At 46.4% G+C, this 26,287-nt stretch overlaps 1 protein-coding gene across 1 annotated transcript in view; it reads left to right on the top strand.

Moving 5' to 3' along the window:
- Positions 1-25,590, top strand: part of LOC143828053 (tropomodulin-3-like) — a 38,872-nt gene extending 13,282 nt beyond the window's left edge. The window contains exons 3-10 of the mRNA XM_077318231.1: positions 653-809; positions 12,049-12,171; positions 13,180-13,269; positions 13,522-13,652; positions 13,942-14,049; positions 14,679-14,822; positions 16,994-17,138; positions 21,974-25,590. Coding sequence (XP_077174346.1) covers positions 653-809; positions 12,049-12,171; positions 13,180-13,269; positions 13,522-13,652; positions 13,942-14,049; positions 14,679-14,822; positions 16,994-17,138; positions 21,974-22,008 — 933 coding nt within the window. The 3' untranslated portion in view covers positions 22,009-25,590. The remainder of the gene's footprint in view (positions 1-652; positions 810-12,048; positions 12,172-13,179; positions 13,270-13,521; positions 13,653-13,941; positions 14,050-14,678; positions 14,823-16,993; positions 17,139-21,973) is intronic.
- The last annotated feature ends 697 nt before the right edge of the window (positions 25,591-26,287 follow it).

Genomic DNA, 26,287 nt, shown 5'->3' with positions numbered 1-26,287 from the left:
CAATAGGGAAGCTGTGTGCATATTAAACAGACAGTCTACAATACCGTAACTGAATTTGCATCCAGAGTCTCTGCTTCCTGGTATAAAATGGACATACGAGTGAGCTCTGCGAAGACCATCATATAGTGATAAAAAGAATGCAGTTTTTATTCATGCACTGCACAGATCAAGGAACAAATAATTCATGTTACGTGAAATAATATTGCACAGCATTTGCATAGCTCATCTGAGTGTTGGAAGCACTTCAAATATGCTCTCTCAGGGTAACCCTCACAACAGCTTTGAAGGTTAGGCTCAGAGTTAAAGGGGGGACTGCAACTGGAAGAAAGGCAGCGGCTTGGCTACTAACAGCCACTAAAATTTGTGACTGGAATAAGACAGAACTCGGGACCTCCTAGATTGCATCTCGTCCCTCTTGTTGGATAAGGTTTTCTTCCCCAGAATTCTCATTCACTGTAGAGTACAGCTGCCCCAAGCCTATCAGGAAGGGGTGGTTTATAAATCTAATTATTAATTAATAAACAAATAAGATAGCTCCTTCAGCTATAGAAACAGCCCTTTAATGAGCCGTTGATGTAGATGTTTTCTTCATTAACCGTTGTGCAAAAATGTTCAAAAGTTATACCTCTCCCTCTCTCTTTTTGCCTTGCAGAATGCGCTTCTGCCAGCAGGATTTCGGCAAAAGGACCAGACTGTCAAAAAGCCCTCCGGTCCTTTTGATAGAGAGAAGCTCCTAGCATATCTGGAGAAACAAGCTCTGGAACATAAAGACAAGGAAGACATTGTCCCTTACACAGGAGAAAAGAAAGGTATTGGTCGATGTGCATGTATCTCAGTGCCTCCCTCCATGTGCAGAATGTCCCTTGTGATGCAGGCATTCCGTACGAACAAACCACATCCGTGAGACTTTTCTTGCCATTCGTTTTCAAAACCCAGTGAAATCATGCAAGCCCTCTGTCGCACATTCCATTGCGTGCACCCCTTGTTGTTTTGTTAAAAAATTATATCTTAAGAGCTGCACCTTGTTGCAGCCAGGGCACGCATGGAACTATGCAAAATGCCTTTTCCTTTCCATGCACGCTGGTTGGATCCAGGCCATGGCTTTCAACACAGCTTATCAAGTTCCTCAAGCAACGGAACCCCCTCGTAAGGCAGAAATAAACCAGGGAAGCAGGTGCTGTTCCCATGTCTTTGCGCCAGTCCTCAAGGTTTCCTGCCAAGGCTACTCTGACTGCTGCTCTTCCTTTGGGTCATGACAGATATGGGATGCAAAGTCACCTCTTCCCCACTGCCAGAATAGGCTGCAAATTTGACAGAAACCAGATGTTATTGGTTGGAGGGGCTGCTCTTCCTTCCTTAGGTGGTTGCCAGGGTAGTGCCGTGGTTGAAAGCAGTGGTTTCTAATCTGGTGAGCTGGGTTTGATTCCTCGCTCCTCCACATGCAGCCAGCTGGGTGGCCTCGGACTCATCACTGCCCTGTTAGAGTTGTTCCCACAGAGCAGTGCTGTCAGGGCTCTCTCGGGCCCACCTACCTCGCAGGATGACTGTTATGGGGAGTCTGCTTTGGTCAGTACTGTTTGTCAGTCAGTAGCAGCAGTGTCCAAAGGTGGGGAGGAGGGGGTGCGCAGAAGTGTCAAAGCTCCTATAGACCATGTTTTCTGTGTCTTGGAAATACTACTGTTATTTTATTTAAAACATGCCCATAATCACTTTCCAAGTGGTGAACGTCAAAACAGTATTTAACATTAAAACAGCATTTTAAATAAAGTGTAGATAAGCACAATAAGGGGCCTCTTGTGGCGCAGAGTGGTAAGGCAGCCATCTGAAAGCTTTGCCCATGAGGCTGGGAGTTCAATCCCAGCAGCCGGCTCAAGGTGGACTCAGCCTTCCATCCTTCCGAGGTCGGTGAAATGAGCACCCAGCTTGCTGGGGGGTAAACGGTAATGACTGGGGAAGGCACTGGCAAGGCCACCCCATATTGAGTCTGCCATGAAAACGCTGGAGGGCGTCACCCCAAGGGTCAGACATGACTCGGTGCTTGCACAGGGGATACCTTTACCTTTAAGCACAATAAAATCAGAGTCCAGTAGCACCTTTAAGACCAACAAAGATGTATTCGAGGTGTGAGCTTTCGAGTGCAAGCCCTCTTCTGAAAAGCTCAGGCAGGCAGGAGATAAATAAATCGGTGAAAAGCATCTTTCAGAAACAACGCTTAAAAGAAAGCACCGAAGAGCCAGTTCACCATGCAGAGCAAAATCAGTTTTGCGGAGTAAATTAACTCTTCTGTGCAGAGATCAGAAAAAACAACGGTGTATTTAGTGAGTTTTCATCAGCTTATCCATCATGCAGAGGAGGCCCAGGCTTGGTATTGTCTGTTCTGACTGGCAGCTGCTCTCCATCTTTCCATGCAGGAAGGGGAGGGGGGGGTCTCTGCCAGCTTCCCTGAGATCTTCAAAGTGGAGCTTGTCTGGCATTCTGCATTCAAACCAGGTGGTGCAACGTTCCTAGGGGGTGATCTTCTTCCAAGGCATATTGTGCCATGTCTTTTCCAAACCCATGCCAGCAGCCAGACTGCTTTGCTAAAAGCAAACATATGTCTTTTCAGAGATGTTTGATGTCGGTCTGTAATTACCTGCTCAATTACTTTTCCTAGAAAGGGGAAATTAAAGGCTGGACAACACTGGATGCCTGATTAGTAGGTACAGATTTATTTATTTTTTCAGAAGAGGCTTAAAAGTATCCACCCAATCCGTACATTACTTTTGTGGAGTGGTTTTCTCTAGAAGGTACTCTGCTGTTGTTAGTCACCAATGGTGTTTTGTTAATTGAATCTATTTATTTATATTTATAGCCCTCCCCTCTCGAACCAGTCATGTAGTATAACCAATAAAACCATAGCCATAAGTAAAATTAATTTAAAATTAACAGCAAGTTATCTCAGCAAGTCATTGTCTGATATATGCTCCATGGGAGGGGGAGTGAAGCAGGGAATCCCAAGCCAGTAAGGAAGGCCCATGTGATGTTCTGGTTCTTCCCTATGTACAGGCCCCAACCATATGCCTGGTGGAAAAGCTCTGTCTCGCAGGTCCTGCAGAACTGTGCTAGTTCCATCAGGGCCCTGATGTTTGGTGAAACCTCATTTCACTGGGCAGGGATAAGGGCTGAGAAAGCCCTTTCCCTGATAGACGCCAATCACACTTCTTTGGAGCCAGGGACTACCAGTCAGTTAGCCATGGCAAACTGTAACGATTCAGTTGTGTAAGTGCTTCCTAGACCAGCAGCCCAATGAAAACCATATGGACAGCTACACTAGGTCAATAGCTTCTCTCTCCACAGGTCTTGCAGTTCTCTAAGTAACCCCTATCAGCTGTAACCCCTGCTCTCTGCTCCCACTTAATAGCCACAAGGAGCAGAAAGCAGGGGGTTTTAACGAATGGTGGGACTGCTGCTCAGCTGTTCAGTTTAGATTGCTCTGAGCCATTTAAAACGTGCTTTCTGTTTCCTGTGAAAAGTTATGGGGAGCAGAAAGCAGGGGTTTCCAAATACCTGCACAACAAGACACCTGTTTTTGCTCTTGCACAAACTCTACAAAAATTCATGGAAGTTTGTGGTGGTTATTCAGTTCGTAAACATTGCCACAAGCCAGCCAAAATTCATGACAAACTTTAGTTCATCAGCCAGTTCATGACCATCCCTAATTATAATAGTTTTGAGATTGTCTAAAAACATTGTTTAGTAGAATTGTTTTTAAGCTGTATAGCTGGGTTTCCTAGTTCTTGCCTTGTGCTTCCCCACGCTTTCCCAAACTCCATATCTTTGTGATTAACCGGTTGCAATAACAAACTGCCCAGTTGTTGATTAAAAAACACAATTGGACATTGTTGCCCAAGAGAGAACTGATGTAACTGACGTCCTTTCATGAAATGACATTTCAAAAAATACAAATTTCATTACTGCAACAATGGTAGCATTGTGGCTCTGAGGGCAGCGATAACAGGGTGGTGTGCAAAGTTCACCATGAGCTACTACTGAGAGCTGTGCAGTTTGCAGCCCAAGGCCTCTCCATCCATGCCTGCAGGTAGTGAGTCCCACAGAGTTAGTCCTATGTAAGTAAGCAGAAGATTGTCACCAAAGAAGTATTGGGTCAGTAGGCAGGCCAGCAGTCTACCTGGCCAAGTCATTGTCAGTGCACCTGTACCCAGGCAGACTGGGCATAGAAGCTGAAAGCACTGTGCATTTTTAGATGGGCCATCTCCAAAAGGGTGAATAAGTCTAAGATAAAATCTGCAAGCCATGTTTCTTCAGTGGCTTCCATGCTATTTAGTAGTTCATTTCTGTCACATGGCATGTGGTGTATAGGACTTACAGCCATGAAACGTACTGGCGTTAGCTTGAGTCCAAACTGGATTGTGTTTGTAATGGATATGGTTGAAGTTCCCTTCATCCAGCCTTTCTCAAATTTTTTACCATTAATAAACCACTGAAACATTCTTTAGGCTTTGAAAATGTGCAGAAGTGGTGAAGGTCGTGCAGAATATGGTTGGGAAGCATAGCCGTGGACATCCCTACCTTTGGTACCTCCCCATTTACTCTAGGGATGTATAAATATTTTTTCACATTATTTTACATGTAAAAATATATGAAAAAATAAGGATTTTCATCCACAAGTTCTCACTATAGGGGTAGGGTTAGGGTAGGTATGGTTCAGGGTAGGTAGTTTTTCAGTTTAGTGGAAGCATTAGGGCTGGGCAATGACGTGGTTAGGAAACGCCATGTAACGTCTACATACTATTTCGCATTATTTTACATGATGAAAAAGGTATGTAAAAAAATATGGATTTCATCCGGTGAAGGTCTGAAATTAGTTTAGTGGAAGTGTTAGGCCTAGGGAAGTTGCAGTAACAGCAAGAGGAAGGCCATAGGATGTCAATAATTTTTTTCACATAATCTTACAAGTAAGAATTATGTAAAAATTAGGGTTAGGGTTAGGGTTATCAACTTAGGGTTAGGGTTAGGATAAGTATGGTTCATAGTGGGTAGCTTTTTAGTTTAGTGGAAGCGTTAATGCTAGGGAAGTTGCAGCAACAACGAGAGGAAGGCCATAGGATGTCTCAATATTTTTTTCACAATCTTACAAGTAAGAATTATGTAACAATTAGGGTTAGGGTTATCAACTTAGAGTTAGGATAAGTATGGTACATAGTGAGTACCTTTTTAGTTTAGTGGAAGCGTTAATGCTAGGGAAGTTGCAGTAACATCTTGAGGAAGGCCATAGGATATCTCAATATTTTTTCACATAAACTTACAAGTAAGAATTATGTAAAAATTAGGGTTAGGGTTCTCAATTTAGGGTTAGGGTTAGGGTTATCAACTTAGGGTTAGGATAAGTATGGTACATAGTGCATAGGTTTTTCGTTTAGTGGAAGCGTTAGGGCTAGGGAAGTTGCAGTAACATCTTGAGGATGGCCATAGGATGGCTCAATATTTTTTTCACATAATCTTACAAGTAAGAATTATGTAAAAATTAGGGTTAGGGTTCTCAACTTAGGGTTAGGGTTATCAACTTAGGGTTAGGGTAGGTGTGGTTCATAGTGGGTAGTTTTTAGTTTAGTGGAAGCGTTAGGGCTAGGGAAGTTGCAGTAACATCTTGAGGAAGGCCATAGGATGTCTCGATATTTTTTTCACATAATCTCAGAAGTAAAAATTGTGTAAAAATTAGAGATAGAGTCCCAGAACATCTGCATCTAGATATGTCTCTTAGCCTTGCTTCTCTTAAAAACAGCAGAATGTTGTCAAAAGCCTTTCTTGTGTACGTTTGAGCATCTGGAGCTGACCCCGTGTCAGTTTGGCGTAGCATTTGATCCGTTTTTAAACGTTTTAAGCATGAGGAATTGTTCTTCTGGAAAATCCCCAGCTAGCGGCTTCAGCCAAATCTGCATTTCAGCCAGGTGAATTTAGTTTAGTTTAGTTTTTTTTTAAACAAAGCTTTTGGCTCACTTGTTAAATCGGAACAGCTCACTTCTTAAAAATCCCGTTTGAAGACTGCGTTTGAAGATGTGTCAGGGTAGACCATCTCTCCTTTGGCTTCAAGCTCCCCCGTCCTTCCCCAGGTCAGCAAATGGACACCCCAGAGCAGGTTGCCCCTGTGGGGAAGGTAGAATCCATCATTGACATCAGGACTGTTTGGATTTGGCCAGCAAGATGGGGAAGGCAGGCCCCGCACCTTCATTTGCCGTGAATGATTTTGGGGTTGTTGCCGTGGGTCACTGTTTCAGTTGTGATTTCGTCACAAGACGTTCTTCCATCTGGGAAAGGTTAACCCTCCAGTAAAGTTTTTTTGGATTCTCCTGCAAAGCTGCTTTTACTGGGTGAGTCCTGATGGATAATTTTTGCAGGGGGTGGTGGTGGTGGCGATTTTCTCTTTGTACCCTAAACTCCGTTCATGCGCCCACTTACCGTTGGATCACTTTATCAGCTGTGCACTGGCATTCCAGAAGCTCTTACGAGAAGCTGTTAGGCTCCAAAGTGTTTTGCCAGTCTCAAAGTAAACCCTCTGTCGCTTGTCCTCATGTGATTTCCTCTCGAAGTAAAAGCTGTGTCCCGAAATAATCAGAGGTGGGGAGGAGGACAACTTCTAGGGCACCCTCTGAGCTCATGCACAGATGTGTGCTTTTTGAAAATACTTATGCTGGTATGTTTGCAAGGGGAGGGGGGGGGAAGAGGAATCTCCCAAAGTGCTCTTGGCCCTCTGCCCAGCAGTTAAGTCATTATTTCCAAGGACTGAAGAGCTCTTACCTCTGAAATGGCCGAACAATACATTGAAATTTAACTATGTCCTTACCTGGAAAGGAGGATTGGCTGAGTGTGAATGAGATGCGGGTGGAGGTCCTTGCCTCCGGGGAGGGTCGTTTTCTGTAGGAGGAAGCAGTGAAAGTACCTCTTAATAGGCTCAATTGCAGGAGGTCATTATTTATGCCATTTACATCAGGGGTAGTCAACCTATGGTCCTCCAGATGTCCATGGACTACAATTCCCACGAGCCCCTGCCAGCAAACTCTGGCAGGGGCTCGTGGGAATTGTAGTCCATGGACATCTGGAGGACCATAGGTTGACTACCCCTGATTTACATTATCTGTAGTCCAGGCCAGCCCTGCGCATGTTCATTTGGAAAAGGTCTGCTCAGTGTGGTGGGACTTCCTCCTGAGTAGGTATGCATAGGATTGCCTATTTAGGATTCACCTGCCTATTGCAGGGCAGGCACTCCTCTGTAGAGGCTGTTATAAAAGGAAAAGAAAAAGCAGAGCAACTATGGGTGCCTAGAAATTAATTCTTCCTACAGGCTCCCCCCCTTCCCCCATGCTTCTGTTTAGTGGGGGAAAGTAGTTGTGGTATTGAGTGGGAAAAGCAGCCTACAGTGAAATATCTGGATGCAGATGTTCTGCTCTCTTTTGGAGGGAGGGTCGTGCCTTGCTCAAAGGCTCCCCCACGCCTCCAGCATTTTATCATTAGCCAGCACAGAAGATGGCCACTTGATCAAAGTGCTTTTCCAGGGAATCTCGGAGTAAGTACTTTCTGGGAAACTGACAGCCCATGGGCACTGTTCATGTGGTCGCCTAGCTTCTGCAATACTGTTCTGAATATAGGATTTTGAGTCTGGCAGGACCTGGAACGCTTTGGCAGGGCAAAGGTTTGTTTTTTTTTTTTTAAACGGGTGCAGCAGAAGATTGTGGAACTTCCGTTCTTTGGGAGCAGCGAAGGCAGTGCCAAGTCCAATAAGGGAAAGGGATCAACAGGAAAAGCGTAAGGCTGGGCGCTTGCCATGGCTTCTGGAACAAAACTTCCCATGCTGAGCTCCGCAGTCACCATCCTGTTGTGGAGGGGTGGCAGCTTGTGTGTGTGTGAGTGAGAGAGAGAAGATTGCCTCAGAGCAATCCTTTTCTTAAGCTAGTTCTCTTTTACTAATTGAACTCTTCCCCCTCGCCGATGGTATCGGCGCCAATCAGACGGGACAGAAAAACCATTCCAAAGGCATCTGCCCACTGAAAAGGGAGTGGGAGGGGAAGAAAAGAACAGATGTGCGGTCTTCTTGAGCTCAGTCATGTATATCCCCAAAGCGAGTAGCAGCATGTTCCTATGTAGAACATCCATAGCGGAGTGATTGGTTGATGTGCTTAAATTCCTTTCTCCCCGGCCTTTCTTCCCAGGCCGGGCCCCTGAGCAACTTACTGTTGTTCTCCCCTTCTGTGTTTGACCCTCATAACAACCTTGTGGTGTGGGTTAGGCTGAACGTGTGTGGCTGTCCCGCCCAACTGAGTTTCCCTTGCACTGTGGGAATTCGCACCTGTGTCCGTCCGTCCCCCCAGATGGCAGTCCGTCACTCTGACCACGGCACCAGACCAGCCATTCTCTGATTAAGGAAGGTGTGTCATGACTGTTACATGCTGTCACGTTGCTTTTGCCAGCTAAGTTCAGGAAGGAGTCCGTGAACATGATATACAGATTCTTGCTATTGGTCCACCTAGTTCTGTCCAATCTCTGGAGACTGGCAGGTGTTCTTCAAGGTCTTTCCCACCACCTGGCACCCGCAGCCCTTTAACTGCAAATGCAAGGGATTGTTTGTGGGTTAACCCAAGTATGAGCCTTTGTCTCTTCCAGGGCTGAACTGAGGTGGGTCTCAAACCCCTTCTCGCAAATGTGAGTCCAGCTTCTCCATGTCACTGGCTGGCAATTCCATTGCCGAGTGTTCTGCTGGCTTCCAGCACTGTAAAATGCCAGAAGGGGTCCAGATATCTGGGATTTCTTTTTAATCTTTATGCAGAACAATAATGGTTAATCCTATGAGCCTCTTGTGGCGCAGAGTGGTAAGGCAGCAGAAATGTGGTCTGAAAGCTCCGCCCATGAGGCTGGGAGTTCAATTCCAGCAGCCGGCTCAAGGTTGACTCAGCCTTCCATCCTCCCGAGGTCGGTAAAATGAGTACCCAGCTTGCTGCTGGGGGGTAAACGGTAATGACTGGGGAAGGCACTGGCAAACCACCCCGTATTGAGTCTGCCATGAAAACGCTAAAAAAAAGACGTCACCCCAAGGGTCAGACATGATCCAGTGCTTGCACAGGGCATACCTTTACCTTTACCTAATGGTTAATCCTTGCCAAGATACGTGACGTGCAAAAGTAAATATACAGCAAACCAAGCCAGATGGTGGACAGCTAGGATGCAGGCTCACCGTTTTGTTTCTGTTCCCCTTTATTTTTGGGGTGGGAGCATGTTCTTCCAAATTAAGATCTCCCAATGCAAAGCCCGAGAAAGCCTGTTCCCTAATTAGTTGTGTTTAAGAAATTCCGACGTCAAAGGTTGTGCGATCCCAACCAGAAACATCACAGAATGGTATGCAACAGTGTGGCCGGTTTTATGTTCCTTCAAACACTCCATCGGGTTGCATGTTTGGTGCGCAACAGCGAAAAGGGCGGCAATGGGGGAGCAAGGAAGAGAAAATCAGATGACTTCAGGCCTGTTCGCAAAGCCCCAAATCTGCACTGCTATCCTTAAAACGGAATAGAGGGCGGACCGCAGGCTGAATGGGAACAGATGGTACTGGATATGAAACAGGTTTTCAAGTCACAGCAAAGACTGCTGTGCCAAAGGAGAAGGAGGGAGGGGAGGGTGTCTCTCCGTACTGAATAACAAAAGACAGCAATTAATCAAGTCTCCAGCCTAGGCCTTCTCAGCCAGGGCTTCGTGAAACCCTGGGGTTTCTTTTTTTTATTATTATTATTTTTTTTTAAAGGTAAAGGTATCCCCTGTGCAAGCACCGAGTCATGTCTGACCCTTGGGGTGACGCCCTCCAGCGTTTTCATGGCAGACTCAATACGGGGTGGCTTGCCAGTGCCTTCCCCAGTCATTACCGCTTTACCCCCCAGCAAGCAAGCTGGGTACTCATTTCACCGACCTCGGAAGGATGGAAGGCTGAGTCGACCTTGAGCCGGCTGCTGGGATCGAACTCCCAGCCTCATGGGCAGAGCTTTCAGGCGGCTGCCTTACCACTCTGCGCCACAAGAGGCTCATTAAACCCTGGGGTTTCTTGATGGCCCTGGCAGGGTTTCCCGAATGGGTGGGAGTTAATGGGGTCATGTCAACCGCCCCCCTGCCCCCAAATGGTCAGTGTTGGGCCTGGAACGGGGTGGAAAATAGGGGGGGGGGTCCCAGGTAGGTACGTACACAGGTATGCTTTCCAACCCTATTTTGCATGATGGTGCCGCTTCTGGGGTTCCTCTAAGCCTGAAGGTTTCAGGGGTTTCTCAGTGGCTAAAAAGTTGAGAATCGCTGATCTAGCCAGTACTGAATGAGACACACAGGCCCACCATAAGGCAGAAGAAGAGTGGATTTTTGTACTCCGCTTTTTACTACTCGGAGTCTCAAAGCGGCTGACAATCCCCTTCCCTTCCTCTCCACAGAGCAGCCGCCTTGTGAGGCAGGTGGGGCTGAGAGAGAGCCCATGGTTCTCCAGCAAGAGTCAAGCAGAGGACAGGGGGATCAAGCCCTGATGGGAGCCTGCCAGCCCTAACCACTGCACTGCCCTGGCAGAGGCAGTGAGCAGAAGGAAATCTTGCACAGCAAGATTTGAAAGCGGCCTCTTCCAGTTCGCCAGAATCCACAGTCTGCTCATTCTCTTCCCTGGCTGAGTGGGTGAAAAAGTAAATCTGTGCTGTTTTGCAAGATACTCGCCCATTTCTTTCCCTTCTGCTCAGCGCAGTTCCTTCCTTGTGATTTGCTTAATTGAAGCATCGATACCAGCTCTCCTCCAGGAAGGGTGCCAAGCGGCTTCGTTGGGGGCGGGAGAACTGAGCATGGGCGGATTGAAACGGGGTCGCTGGCAAGGCAAAAATCACCTCCACGGCTTGGTCCACGTGCAGCCTCTCATTTAAACCAGGCATCTGCCTCTGCAGAGCGCCTGCCGCATCAGCAGGATGGCGTGACACGCGGCCAGGCAAAAAATCCCTGGTGTTCTCGCAAAGCACCCGTAGCCGCTTAAGCCTGTCGTTACCCGCCCTGAGCCAACCGGGAAGGGCAGACTATAAAAATAAAGCTGTTATTATTAGCCCATGGGAAGGACAAAGTACAGCCCAATGGGGGTCTGAACTCGGTGAGCCTGAGAGGGAAAGGATCTTGGGGTTGTAGTGGATAACTTGATGAAAGTGACAACTCCACATGTTGCAGCGATGAAAAAGGCAAACTCCATCTTACTGGGGTATTTAGGAGAGGGCGTACGGGCCATCATGGCATGACTGCCATTGGGCAGAAGGGGCCAGTCATAAGGCAGGTGCCTCTTGCAAGCTGAGCAGTGGAAGCAGCTTCTTATAGTTTCATGCCAGGCTGCAGGCTGGAGTTTTAGTTGTGGCAGGTTGCCCCACCTCTTCCTGCATGCACACAGGGGAGCATTTGGCCCAGTGTGCCTCATCCGCCCCCAATCTGTGCTCCTGCATGGGAGCTGGGGCACTAAAGTTCCCAGTGCGTAAACGGTCATAAACATACACAGAGACCCGAGTTCCTTTGAAGCTCATGGTGCTCCAGGGAGGCGGAGGACAGACAGCTAGGCCCAACTGTTTGCTTTGGGGAAGAGACGTGGTAGGGAACAAGCCAGTGAGTGCACAGAAACTCAGCCGCAGATGCCATGGAGCACCATGTTCATTCCTCACTCATAATAACAGGAACACGAGTCCCCCTGGGGATCCCCCGTTTTTACCTCTCCAGGCGACAGAGATCAGTTCCCCCAGAGAAAATGGCTGCTTTGGAGGGGGGGACTCCATAGCATTAGACTCCTCTGAGGTCCTTCTCTGCCCCAAATCCCGCCCACTCCTGGCTCCACCCCCAAAGTCTCCAGGTATTCCCAAACCTAGAGCTGGCAAGTTGCAAACCTTGGTAATAAAAAGGCTTTGGGAGAGCTGCAGGGGAGAATTAAGAAACATGGCCATTGCAGTTTGGAAGTTTAAAGCTCCGCATACCATCCGAAACTAACCAGCCAATCCCCCGTTTTGTTTTCTCTTTGAACAGGAAAAATATTTATTCCCAAGCAGAGACCAGCACAGACTTACGCAGAAGAAAAAGTGACTCTCGATCCAGAACTGGAAGAAGCATTGACAAGTGCCACGGATACCGAACTGTGCGACCTTGCAGGTTAGCGGGGGCATTTGGTTGGCTTGAAGCACACAGCTGTGGCTGGGCATATTCATGAGGCCGCCTCTGGCAGACTGGGGCATGGGACTCAGGGCAGCGGAGCAAAGAAGTAATTAAGGGATCCACCTTCTCCCCCTGCTCCATTCTAGACGACAAATGGGTTTGCTGCAGTGGTCTTTCCAGCAATGAAGCCGTAGCAAAATATTTGCATGCCCCGGGAACCATTGTTATAGTTTATTCTTCCCTGTTGCACTGCAGCTGGGGCAGTTCACCAGAACTTTTTGGGTGAGGGAAAATCTTAAACCCAAACAGGAGTCCAGGAACCAAAAAAAGGTTAACAAAAAGGGAAATGTCTGTAGTCCTATGGGGAGGGGGGGTGCACCAAAACTTTCCTAAAATGTAGGTATAAAAACACCAGTATTTATTAATAATACAGTTCATTTTAAAACACTCAAAGCCTCTATGTATAGCCTCAGATAAGATCAGATCCTATATACATACTAATTCTCAGTGCCACTGACCAAACGCAGTTTGGCATCGCCACCGTTATCAGTGGTCGTTTCCACAACAGCATCTTAAGTCAGCCATTTTGAACTGTCAGCTGACTTTTGCTTGGCGATGGCCATCATCGTTCCCCCCACACTCCGCCCCACAAAGGCCTTGTGATCTCTCCTCCCTACAGGTTCACTCCTACAGCAACCCAGCCACCCCAGGCCTGCTCCCAAGTGTGCCACTGTCCACTTCAATTAATGAGGAGCTGTGGTGTTACTTCCAGTGACCATGGCCAGCACATTCCCCTCTCAAAAAACCTGAAGATGCCCCCTCCCTGAAGCCCATCAGTACTGTGTTTGTTGGCAAGGTGCATGTCCTACATTTAGTTCCCATAAATTCCATAATAAACAAATAAGGTTCCGCATTTTAAGAGTTGCCACAATGGTGAGATTTTGAAATTCTGCACAAAGAATTCAACTAGAAACTGCAACTAATTTTCTCCCCTTTTCCTGACAGCTATCCTAGGAATGCACAACTTGATAAGCAATGCTCAGTTGTGCGACATCATGGGAGGTAGCAACGGGATCGGCAACGAAGGCTTCACAAGTGAGTATTCACACTGAGGGTTTGGGTAGAATTTAGGATTTGGTGTCTTCGCTGCTGGATCGTCTAGAGACTATAAACTGCAAAGACTCTTGTTTTATCAACTTCCACGGTCTCTTCTCCCAAACTCTTTCTTATTGCTGTAAAATTGTTGTGAATGTTATAATGGTAAGATGGTGTAATGCCAGTGCCTGAGTTTCAATACTAGCATGTTTTATGATGTAGTTGACTCGTTTTCCTTCTCTCTCCGTTCAGATGTGGTCAAAGGGGAAAAGATCGTACCCGTCTTTGATGAGCCACCAAATCCTACAAACGTGGAGGAGAGTTTGCGACGGATAAAAGAGGACGATCCTCACCTCCTTGATGTTAATCTGAACAATATAAAGGTAACAGTTGAGAGGTGACATTTTTGACCACTGTTGTTGAGATAAATGATGTACTTTTAAGAATAACCCTGTGTTTGTGGGAACGGTGTCTAGAATTTTTGCCCAGAGAATGTATAAAGATATTTTCTCAGTTTCCACACTATTTTAAGATCTGTCACTTATTGAGCCTGCTGCTGGGCTGAAGTGTGTGTGTGTGTTTGTGTGTGTACACGTGTGTGTTGGGAGGACACATTGTAACATGTGATATATTCAGTGACTATTAATTGTTATGTCCTTATTTCAATTTAAGAACATCCCTATCCCGACACTGAAAGAGTTTGCCAAGGCTCTGGAAAGAAATACCCATGTGAAGTGTTTCAGTCTAGCTGCTACCAGAAGCAATGACCCTGTTGCTGTGGTAAGTCGGAGGTCCGATGCTGCTCATGCATCGTGTGTGGGGGAAAAGGGGGCTATTTTAAACATTTTAGTTAAGGCAAATGTGTTTAAGCTCTGACCCGGATAGCCCAGGCTAGACCAATCTCTGAAGCCAAGCAAGGACAGCCAAAACCCAGGTGCCATCAGGAGATCCACCAGCAGGGCCAGAACTCCGAAAGGTCTCCCACTCTCACCCCCCTAGCACAAAGAAGACAGAGCATCGCTGCTCCAGATGTGAGAACATAAGAAAAGCCAGGTTAAATCAGGCCAATGCCCCATCCAGTCCAAGAATCTGTGTCACACAGTGGCCAAAATGCAGGTGTCATCAGGAGGGCCAGAACTCCAGAAGCCCTACCACTGTTTCTCCCCGTGCACCAAGAATACAGAGCATCACTTCCCCGGACAGTGTTCCATCTATACCTTGGGGCTAATAGCTGTTGAAGGACCTCTGCTCCATATGTCTATCTAACCCCCTTCTGAAGGTCTCTATGCTTGCAAGTGCCACCCTGGTCCATCCCTGGCTGTAGATCTCCTGCAGTGGATGGCTCACTGTACACAGACTCGACTGCTCTTTGTTCCATGAGGTTCCATCACTGTGTCTCTTGTTCCAAGGCTTTTGCAGACATGCTGAGGGTGAACAAAACCCTGAAGTGCCTCAATCTAGAGTCCAACTTCATCACTGGGGTGGGCATGCTGCAGCTGATCGATGCCCTGAAAGAGAACGAAACCCTGATGGAGATCAAAGTTGACAACCAGGTAAGTTGTCATTTCCCACCCACCCACCCTCCCCCATAGCTGAGTGGGTAATGCCTATAACAACCTTTCTCAAGTTTTTTTTACCATTGAAAAACCTCTGAAATATTCTTCAGGCTTCCAGAAATAGAGAAATTGTGCAGAGCTGTGTTCAAGCTCACCCGGGGCCCCTCCCCTTCCCACCCCCTCCAGGTCCATCACTGACCATTGAGGGGGAGATCGGCATGACCATTTATGGTCATATCACATGATAAATGTTTAACAATTTTTTTAAATATATTAAAAAATGAACTCCCACACTTTCAGGAAACCCTTCCAGGGCCATCAGGAAACCCCAGAAAGCCTGACCTACAAACATGTCAGTTAGGAGTGAACAGAATGGTGAAAGTTGTTCTGAGAGCCAAGGAATGGTGTGAAAAGCCTAGGACTTTACCCTGGGGGCACTCCCCATTCTTCCTTCATGGCAAGGCACTTTTAAAACGGAAGATGGTTTCAAAGGAAGTTTCAATACAGCATGGGCCAGGTTGCATTTTTTTTTTCCTTTTCAGACTTCCCCTGGAAATAGAATTGATTGGGGAGTCATCATCTTCAGAGTCCATTAGTCCTCTCCAAAGCAACTGTCTTTGGTTCATGGAGCACTTTAAGAACAGACACAATACATTTTTGTTTGACTTTATGGCTCCATGTTCCTCCGTTGAGCTCACACTGGTGAATGTGGTTCTCCGCTTCTCCATTGTATCCGCACCACCACCCGGTGAGATAGGTTAGGCTAAAAGCGTGTGACTAGCCTGAGGTCACCCTGCTAGTTTCTTGGCACGTGGGGATCTGGACCAGGCCTAGGCTGACAGTCAGTCTAGTACTCCACATTTATATGGTAAGCCACCTTGAGCTCTGTAGGGAGAAAGGCCGCTAATAATACGTTTTAAATAAATCAATGTGTCTCATGGTTCTGCCTTGATCTTGTACAGCCTGTACGATTGACAGCTCTGGGTTGGGAAATACATGGAGATTGGGGGTGGAGCCTGAAGAGGGCGGGGTTTGGGGAAGGGCGGGACTTCAGTGGGTTATGATGTCCTAGAGTCCAGCAAAGCTGCCATTTTGTCCAGGAGAACTGATCTCTGTCACCCCGAAGATCCCCAGCTAAACCTGGAGTTTAGCGAACCGTGAAGACTGTGAGAAGCAAATGTATACGAAAAGTCCCAAGTTCATTTTGTGGTAGGTAGAGCTTGAATAAAGACGTCCTTATTTTAAGCTGCTTATCAAGAACTCCCTTATGACTAGCTTATCAAGAATTAAAACAGTTTCCGGTAACACTGCTTTCAAATCACAAATCTTCAGCGGAATTCCAATTATATCTTATCTAGATTTGTTAACAGGCACACACTCCCTTCAAATTCTCACCGATGTTAGGGGCAAGTTAAATAAGGATGCCTTCATCGAATCTCCTACCACAAAAGAACCTCGGAACTTGCATTTACATTGGCCTCTCACGGTCTTCATGCTTACCCATACTGTGGGGCCAATTTGTTTGTGTGATTCCCACGTGGAAGTTGGCAACTCTTAGCAGCGTGGCTGATACACAGTCCGAGTAACTGCCTTAATTTATTACAGTTACTTAAAAAAATCCCCACACCCAGCCCCGCACATGTCTTTCAATGGCTGCTTCCGCCAATGTGCTTAAAACTTATGAATAAATCTCTTCTAATAGCTGAGACAGGATGTATTTTGGGGGGTTTTCATTGTGCAGTCTCTGCACGTCAGCAGAACTGCCTGTACCTGTCTCCTGCTATGCCGTTCCTCTAATTAGACGCACACTTACAGTAAGAAGCACATTTAACCCACGTGATGAATGACTTTTATTACAGCCCTTAATGAACGTAGCCAGACTAATTGCCTGAAGGCTTCGTGGGCTGTCGGGTGGGTTAGTTCTCCTCCCGGAGGTTTGCAAACAGAAGACGAATGTTAAGGCTTCTTCTGTTATCGAGGAGATCGTTACCAAACCTGCTCTGCCTTCGGTCTCGCCCTTTTTCCAACCAGACCCGTTGCCTTGCCCCATTGCCATGGTTTCTAATGTCCCGTACAGAGTGGGTTGGCCGTCAGGCGTGCCTCTTATCTCCGGCTGATCATTTGCTGCTTTATAATCTGATGATGATGCCGTCTGACAATTGTAACAGAGGCAGCAGTTTGGAACTCCTGTGGAAATGGAAATGGCAAAGATGCTTGAAGAAAACCCAAAGATCCTGAAATTCGGATACCACTTCACGCAGCAGGGGCCACGGACTAGGGCAGCAGCCGCAGTTACGAAAAATAACGACTTAGGTAAAGTATTTCTGGTGGTGGGAGGTCACGAGAGGAGCAGGCCTTGCACACAGGCCAGAGTTGTTCTGCGCCCCAATGAATATGTGCTATTAATCATGTAAATAAGGTGTGTGGTGGTGATTAAGAGCGACGGCCCGTAATCCGGAAAACTGGGTTTGATTCCCCACTCCTCCACACGCAGCCCCAGTACCGGGCTCCTCACAGCTCCCTCGGGGTTATCTCAACCCTCTCAACTATCTCAGCATAAAACCTCCAGTGCATAAATGGTCCAAGTGTACCAAAACCCATAACTTCCAAGCTGACTCCAGATCATGTTTTTGTCCTGACAGGGGGATAAGTGTAAGGGACAAGATTTTTTTTTTGGAAGCTCTGTTAAATGTACCCTGTTAATGCTTGGCTGTGCTGGTGGGAAACATTTACATTATAGTTTTTCAGCATCCTGTAACGACGGAAGGGCTTGGAGGGAGGGAGAGCTAAAGGGGGATCTTCAAGACCACGCCAAAGCCCTAGAGATTTTGCAGACAAAACAAGTTGGACAGAAAGTCAGTCTCGCTGAAACCAAGCAGGGCTGACTTCGCAGCAAATATGTGCAGGGTCATGTGGCTTCTCTTTGTTTATCTCCTCAAAAAGTTTCTCAACTCATCTTGAGCTTTCCTGTATTTTCCACAAATTCCAACTTGGTGCATTGCTGGGGAGTTTTATTTTTTTAATCACCTATTGATATCTCGCTTTTTTTTTCTCCACTTGCTTTCCTAGTCCGGCGTATAGGAGTAAAACTTACATCCAAGGCCCTTTCATCTCTTCTGTGCTGATGCTTCCGAGGCAGGTCATTGCAAATGCCCCTTTGGGTGCTGAGCGCTACGCAAGAAATCCCCTTTGCAGTCTCCGTATGTTTCTCCCGACAGATTTTCATGTGTCTTTCCTCCCATGCCGATCTCTCGCTCGCTGTGTGCTGCCCACTCATGTTGCCCGCCAGAGGCCTTCTAACAGCATGATTCCCTAGAGCAGGGGTAGTCAAACTGAGGCCCTCCAGATGTCCATGGACTACAATTCCCAGGAGCCCTTGCCAGCATTCGCTGGCAGGAGCTCCTGGGAATTGTAGTCCGTGGACATCTGGAGGGCCGCAGTTTGACTACCCCTGCCCTAGAGTGTCAGCAGCAAATTATAATGAGTTGCCATCAAGCTTGTCCTAAGATCAGTTTTGCTTCTGCTGGTAGTGCAGCAATATTTTCTACTGCTTTAGGGAGCCAATTTTTAATCATGTGTTCAAAGCTTGCTTTATCTAAAATGCTCCCCCCCCTAATATGAGAGCCAGCTTATTGTAGTGGTTAGGAATGGCAGCTTCGAATTTGGCGAGCTGGGTTTGATTCCCTGCTCCCCCACATGCAGCCAGCTGGGTGACCTTGGGCTCGCCACAGCACTGAGAAAGCTGTTCTGACCGGGCAGTGATAGCAGGGCTCTCTCAGCCTCACCCACCTCACAGGGTGTCTGCTGTGGGGAGAGGAAGGGGAAGGCAATTGTAAACCGCTTTGAGATTCCTTTGGGCAGTGAAAAGCAAGGTTTAAAAACCAACTCTTCTTTTTCTAAAACAGGGTGATTTTGACTTGTCTCTGACATTCAGATAAATTGCAAACTGCTGAAGAAATGAGGAATGCCCCGAAATAAAAAGGACGTATATTAGAGCAGGGTGTCCCAGACTCCCAATAGCCGAGACATACTTCTTCCAAATCAAACTCCTCAGCCTCTTTGCATTCTTACATCCTGAGCCACCAAAAAGTTAAATGTTAAAACATGTAAAATTATGGTCCTTGGTGGAGCCTCCCATTGTGTATTTTGCACCTCCCCTCATGGTTATTTAGAGTTCCAGAGCTGGGAAATGCAGTCGCCCAAAGTGGAACTCTCTCTGGAGAGCAAGGAAACACCTGTGGCACCTTTGCACTGGAATCAAATCCTTCCTAAAGTCAGTTACTATAACAATATACTATACTATATACTATAACCGAGAGAGCTCAGGGAGAACTGAGAGAGCTCAGGGAGAACTGATGTGTGAGAACAGTACCATCAGGGCTGTGGCTGGCCTAAGGTCACCCAACTGGCCGCGTGTGGAGGAGTGGGGGAATCAAACCGGGCTCGCCAGACGAGAAGCTGTAACTCTTAACCATGACACCATGTGAAAATATGTGTGGAGTCTCAATGGGCAGATGCTTAAGAAGTTCAGGAGGACATCCAGTGTTTTTGTGGCTTTTCAGACGCACAAAGGGTCTTTCCTGCATGACTCTTCTATTTAAAATGGCCTATTCCTAATGGGTGGGTGGAGCTGAAGTCAGATAGAGGCCTTTAGTGTTAACAGTGTTCCAATTCATAAGCTTTCCAGTCTTAAAGGCTCAAAGTGACTCTTTACCGAAAAGGCTTTCCACCAGAATCAAGTTACCAACTTCCTAGACTGTCCCAATCAAAAGCCCTCGATTGTTTTAACTGGTTCAGCCTGCCCTCGGCCCACCTGTTCTCTGGTTACTCAGCGCTATATGCATAAATAAAAGTACCAGACAATAGCTTCCCATTGGTGGTACATTTTTTAAAAGTTTTTGAAAGGGTGAGAATTCAGGCTCGCACTTTTCAAGTCAATGGACTATTCACAAGGAAGAAAAAGGCTTAATGCCAATCTTGTATTCCTCACTGTATCAAGTTTTCAAGTTTACAGGAATATATTTTGCTCACCCAGTGAAATTTAAATATCCGTGTGAGAAACGGCCATCCTTTTCAGGACTATTGGCATGTCATTCGGGTAAGGAGCCTCAGGTTCCTGGGTTTTAATGCCACACAAAGCTGGCTTATACTGAATCAACATTGGCTCATTGAATTGTCTAGTTCAGGGGTAGTCAACCTGCGGTCCTCCAGATGTTCATGGACTGCAATTCCCATGAGCCCCTGCCAGCTGGCAGGGGCTCATGGGAATTGCAGTCCATGAACATCTGGAGGGCCACAGGTTGACTACCCCTGTCAAATGCATCACTTTGCACATGAGTCTAACGTGTGCTTATGAAGCATGCATTGATGCCCTCCATGGGTGGAACACACATGAAGCTGCGTTCTACTGAATCAAACCCGTGGGTCCCTCTAAGTCAATACCATCTACTCCAGTTGGTGGCTGTTCTACAGGGCCTCAGGCTGAGGTCGTTCCACCACCCACAGCCTGGTACTTTCAACTGGAGATGCTGGGGGTTGAACTTGGAACCTTCTGCATACAAAGCCAGTATGGTGTAATGGTTAAGATCGGCGGCCTCTGATCTGGACAACCGGGTTTGTTTCCCCACTCCTTCCCCACATGCAGCCAGCTGGGGAACTTGGGCCAGTCACAGTTCTCTTAGGGCTGTTATCACACAGCAGTTCTCTTAGAGCTCTCTCAGCATTACCTATATCACAGGGTGTCTGTTGTGGAGAGGGCAAAGGTAGGCAGTTGTAAAGTGCTTTGAGAATAAAAAAAAATGCTCTTCTCTCTCTCTCTCTCTCTCTCTCTCTCTCTCTCTCTCTCTCTCTCTCTCTCTCTCTCTCTCCCTCTCCCTCCTCCCTCCCTCCCTCCCTCTCCCTCTCTCTCTTCAAAGCAGAGGCTTTCCCACTGATCCATAACACAAACACACCCTTTAATATACTAGGGATTTACGGTATTCAGAATCATTGTTTCCTGCTTTTAGAAACCCTCATAGTTTCCCCCGGATTAATTTGCCTGCTTAAGAGCCTTCCCAAGATACTAACTAAACTGCTGATCCAAATGTTTTCCTACCTGTGGCTTTATGAAACTTGTTCTGAGCGTAGCAGAAGGCTAGAAGCTTGGCTATATGCTGTTTTAGCAGATAATCTCGTTTTATCTGATTATCTGGGTTTTAGAAGGCTGCTTGCAATGCATCGTTGCAAACCAAACGAGAGATGATTGCAACAAGGTCCTTGGAACAGCATAATGATTTCCCATGTTTCGCATTCCTCTTCTGAAATCTACACCATGGGGGTCTGCTGGCTGGGCTTTTGCATCCCTGGCAGGCAATTGGCAAACTGCCTCTGAACATCTCTTGCCTTGAAAACCCTTCTGGATCACCCTAAGTGGTCAACCTTATGGATGATGACCCATGAGGTCCCTTCTAACTCTATGATTCTATGATTCTAAGTTGCCTGCAGCTTGATGATACATTCCACTGCCATGAAGCCTTGGGTGGGTGGGGATCAAACTGGCTCTCCACATGCCCATGGACTACCATTCTCATGAGTCCCTGCCAGCACGTGCTGGATTGTCACTAGGGGGAGGCATCATCCAGCTAGGCTTTTGGTGAGCCAGCGTTATGTCATGGTTAAAAGCGGCAACCTCAAATGTGGAGAACCAGGTTTGATTCCCTTTCTTCCACACGCAGCCAGCTGGGCGACCTTGGGCCAATCACAGTTCTGTCAGGGCTCTCTCAGCCACGCCTACCTCCCGGGGTATCTGTTGCAGGGAGCTGAAGGGAAGGCAGTTGTAAGCCGCTTTGAGACTCCTTCAGGTAGTGAAAAGCAGAGTATAAAAGCCAACTCTTGTAAATATTCAGTTGCATTGAGGAGAATTTTACCCCTAGAACTGTCCGCAGACTGCCCTCTCTTGACCTACTTTTAAAAGCATTTCATGCGTGTCAGTGGAGCAACCCCCCCCCCCCCAAATATGTGCAGATCTCCCAAAGTGGCTCTTCATATCATGGCGGGAAATCTTTCTTCCGAAATACAGTCGTCTTTCTGTGAAGGTGTGAAAAGAGATTACGGAAGTAAACGAGTTGCGACTGACACCTTTTTGTTTGTTTCCTTTCTTTTGGACCCAGTTCGCAAGAGAAGAGTGGAAGGGGACCACCAGTAAACTTTCTCGGTGCCTGACACACAGGGTCTGGGGGATTCAAGCCTTCTTGAGGAGGATCTACTTAGCTTGGGCAATCTCAAGACTTCTTTTTTACCTGGGTAGAAGGGAAAAGACTGGAATCACCATTCCTTTTATTATTATTATTATATATTTTTGTAAAGTTCTATTGATATGCGCGGCAACCAGCACATGCGTATTTGAAACCTTGCGTTGATACCTGCCCAAGGTCGGGTCTCGAAAACACTTCAGGACTTGGGTCAGTGTCTTCCACCAAGGTAAATACCTATTCCGAAATCTTCATGGTAGCTACCTAATAGCCAATTAAAGATCACCGGGCAGATTTGGGGGAGGGGGCCAGCCAGGAAGTCTGGAATGCTCATTGAAATATTGTGGGCTTTGTATATTTGGAAAGCAGTGTTTGATTGAAAAAGGGATTCTCCACATAGGAACAAAAGACTCTTCAATACTTCCTCTGCCCTCTTCGTTCATCATTTTAATAAGAAATCATTCACAGTTAACCCCTTTTGTCTTTAATGCCCTCGGGCCATTTGGGATACTCCCACGATAACAGAGATTAAAACTTGACATTTATAAGAGGAGAAATCATTCCGCTTAAAGGAGTATCTCTGCTCTTTACTTTTCGGGGATGAACTACGCTGATTAAAAGGGAGGAGGGGGGGTCTTCTGGCATTTTAGGACCAATGCTGGTTTGGGCAGCTTATTAATGTCTTCTCCTGTTAACATAAGACACCTTGGCACTTTGTTCTGTTATGCCTGAACTGGATGTATTTATGGACTTTAGGTCTTCGTTCTTTTTTTTAATCTCGCATTAACGTGGTATGGGATTATATTCCTAGAAATATAAATGTTATAGATACTGTTTGGAGTCTCACCAATGGCCTGTAAAACGTAAGGCCCTCAGGCCAAAAATGCCAGTTGTGGCTTGCAACACGGGGTGCTTTTCTGTGGCCAGGGACGAGATACCTTGTTGCGTGTCTCTTCCGACGGGCATTATCACACCTTCTAGGACCCCCAGCGACCTGTGGGTGTACAGGTGCAGCTGGGCATTTGCAAGGGAATTTGACAGCTTTCAAAGGAACTGGAATAAGAACACAGGCTTGATCCAGCCTTTTGAACAATCCTCCTTACAGGGGCCTGACACGTAAGACGGCTCCTGAATTTGATGGCCGGAGCTGAGAAATAAAGCGCAGGCTAGAGTTCCCTCTACATTCATGTCCATTATTCCCAAACCACAAACTACGGTTTGTATGCTAGAAAGAAGCTATAACTTAGGGTTCAAGAAGACAGACAAACTGTGGTTTGTTGTAAACCCGGAAGACATCAGCCCCAGAGGGAGGGAGCCCAAGGACTTCTGAGGCTTATTCTCCCCTGAATGCAATCAAAGAGTTCATTCCCAATCGCTTAAGTTCCAAGTCCTGTCTTCGGAAAAAATTGTCAACAAAACCGGCCCCTCCTTCAAGCACGATATGTCTTAATTTTTTTCTAGTTAAGGGTTTTAACTATGCTGCTTGATTGCACAGAGCAAAGACAGCAGGGTCATAATAATCCAAGCATTTTTAAGCAGAGATGGGTTGCATATATTTTTATAATCACTTGATACCTGCCTTTGACTGGCTGTTGTACATAAAAACTGCCTAAGTGGGAAAGGTTTCTGATCATCTGCTTGACTGGGAAGTAAGGTCCTTTGAAATCAGTGGAGCTTCCTGCCCGAGTCACTGAACTGAGCACCGAGGCAAGAGCTGTCTTGCTACGCAGCAAAGGGCGGGCCGGGGCAAGGTCCTGATGCATCTTTAATGTACAAACTTATTAACAGTTTGAATTTTTGCTGTGCCCGCCTGTGTGCTCATCAAAATCATACTTGATTTTAAAATGGTGTTTGGAAAATTAACTTCATTCTTCCTCCGCTTGTAAAAAATGGCTCTAATGAATTAAGGAATAAAATACCATTCCACCGCATCAATATGTGCTTTTTAAAATGTCCAATACCCAGATGATAACAACACGTGTCGGTTAAACGAGTTTTTGGTGGCTTCTTCTGACAAACCAAAGATTGCCAGGGGCATGTCACACTTTTAGTACAAGCGGCAGGTCCTTTTTCCGGTCTGGTTTGCCATGGTTTGTCAAGGCCTTGACCTTCCCTATTTTTGTGGCCTAACAACCCTATTTTTATCAAGCCCTTGGTGGGCAGCCCGCACCTCATGGCCGGTATGCCCAAGAGACTGCAAAGTGCCAGGTCCGGTTGGCAGTACTTTCTGTTTTCGCACTACAGGTTGGGCTCCCATATTCTGCCTGCATGTTTTTGTTAAAAAAACTGGGGCCAGGGTCCCAGACCTGAAGACTTCTGTGCCCAAATCTTGTTGAAAACATTAGGATTTAACCATGCCTGGGAAGCATTGCTCCCGAAGAGGCTCTCACAGGTGGTGCTACTCTCTTGACCAAAGAATGAGAGTCACTTGTACTGTATCATGATGTCTGGAAAATGGTGTGTGTGGGGGGGGGGGGTGGAGAATCCACTGAGCACGGCCACAGCGCAACTTTCGTTCCAGCGTGTGGGTGGCTCATGCACACAGCCCTAAAACCAACAGTTGTTGCACACTTGCGCTCCTAGGTGGCCGATCTTATTCTTTTCAGTGCCTTACACTACGTAAAAGTGTCAAGGCAGTCAGTAAATCCTTCTCCCTGTTAGGCAGGATCTATGTGGTCAGCGGAACTTGTTTTGCCTTTCTCATCTGATTGGCTTTTGGTTTCACGGCTACTAATATCACTTTTGCAGTTGAAGCGGACGGAAAGTACTCCGCAAATCTTTGTCATCCTCTAGACTAGCTATATCACACTAGGGCACAAAAATGCCCTGTGTGGAGATGGGAGGCCCGCATGTAAGACTTCAGGATCTTTGTGGGGGTCTTAGTGTGGGAAACGAAGCTCCTTTACTCCTATAGCTAGGACTGCAAAGTAAATGGAAATAGGAAATGACTTGAGCCATAAAACCGCCCCTCCACATTGGGCAGGAGGAAGATCCAAAAAGCGAAGATGCTTTTCTAGCTCAGAGTATGCAACTTTTATTTGATCTGTGGATTATTTTTTCTGAATACACGCTGAGGAAGAAGTAAAGCTTATTTTTAAGGGCCTGTATGATTGCTGTAGCCCTGCGCATGATGCTGGTTCAGAAACAAAACATCTACATAGTGGGGCCAGTTTCTCCACAGGTAAAGCACTGGGTTGTATTTCGCAGCCTGATGTTTAATGAGGAGAACTGCTTCTCATTGAAAACATGCTCTTATTCTGTAAAATAATTAACCCCATGTTTTGTCAATCATCTTTTAAGTTCTGCTTTTGAAGATCATGAATAGAATGTTTCCGATACTTATGCTACCAAATAATGTGCTTACACACTTAATACTGTTTACAAATGTTATCTTTCTCTGTTTTTGATACAATACTGTTTGTAAGCTGTCAAGCATAGCTTCTGTTTTGGATGAAGCATCTGTGGAAGGAACGGGGAATGCATCAGAATGCCACCATTTGTATGCTGTCATGATTGTAATAAAAGTCTTCAAATGACATTTCTTTCCCACTTATTCTTACCACAAAACTAAACATTTATTTAGAGATCTGCTCTGAGGCTTTCCATGCCAAAGTTGCAACCAGATACTAGCCACACTCCGTGCCCACTGAAATCAGGCAAGAATTACCTGAGGAGGCTGCAATAAAGAAAATTCCTTGAGAGTTGTTTTTCTAACATCCATCCTGACAAAAACTTCAGGAGGCACTTGCAGAGTTATGTTTTTGATGGTGGTGGGGAGATATCCAAGGAACTGTGGCTGATCCTGGAGTACATGCAGAAAAAAACATTCCTTTGATCAGCTCTGTCAGCGAAGCGGTCAACTCAACTTTAACTTTGGGGGAAGGAAGGTAGAAGGAAATCAACCTGGCGGGAATGCTTATGAAGGTCAGTTATTTTAAAATCCATTCTGTTATGCAACAAGTACGCTATGTTAAGTCTCTTGTTATGTTCCTAAAGGCCTGTTTCCAAGCCAACTTTTTGATGTTGTGATAGATCACATCATTTGGCTCAATGTAACTTTGAATTTCTCCAGATGTTTGTAGGGGGGATAAAAACAGTTTTAGACACTTCTAAAAGATTGCTGACGCATACTGCTGCCTGCAGGCATCATTCCCCCTCCCCCATACTTCTCCCTTCCTATTCTAAAGCATTTTTATCCCTTGCTATTAAAAAAATTACTTGCAATGGACTATG

This window comes from Paroedura picta, chromosome 18 (genome assembly GCF_049243985.1).
Source record: "Paroedura picta isolate Pp20150507F chromosome 18, Ppicta_v3.0, whole genome shotgun sequence".
In the NCBI taxonomy this organism is placed as follows: domain Eukaryota; kingdom Metazoa; phylum Chordata; class Lepidosauria; order Squamata; family Gekkonidae; genus Paroedura; species Paroedura picta.
Note: the sequence above shows the minus strand (reverse complement) of the source record. Positions and strands in the feature narration are given on the sequence as shown.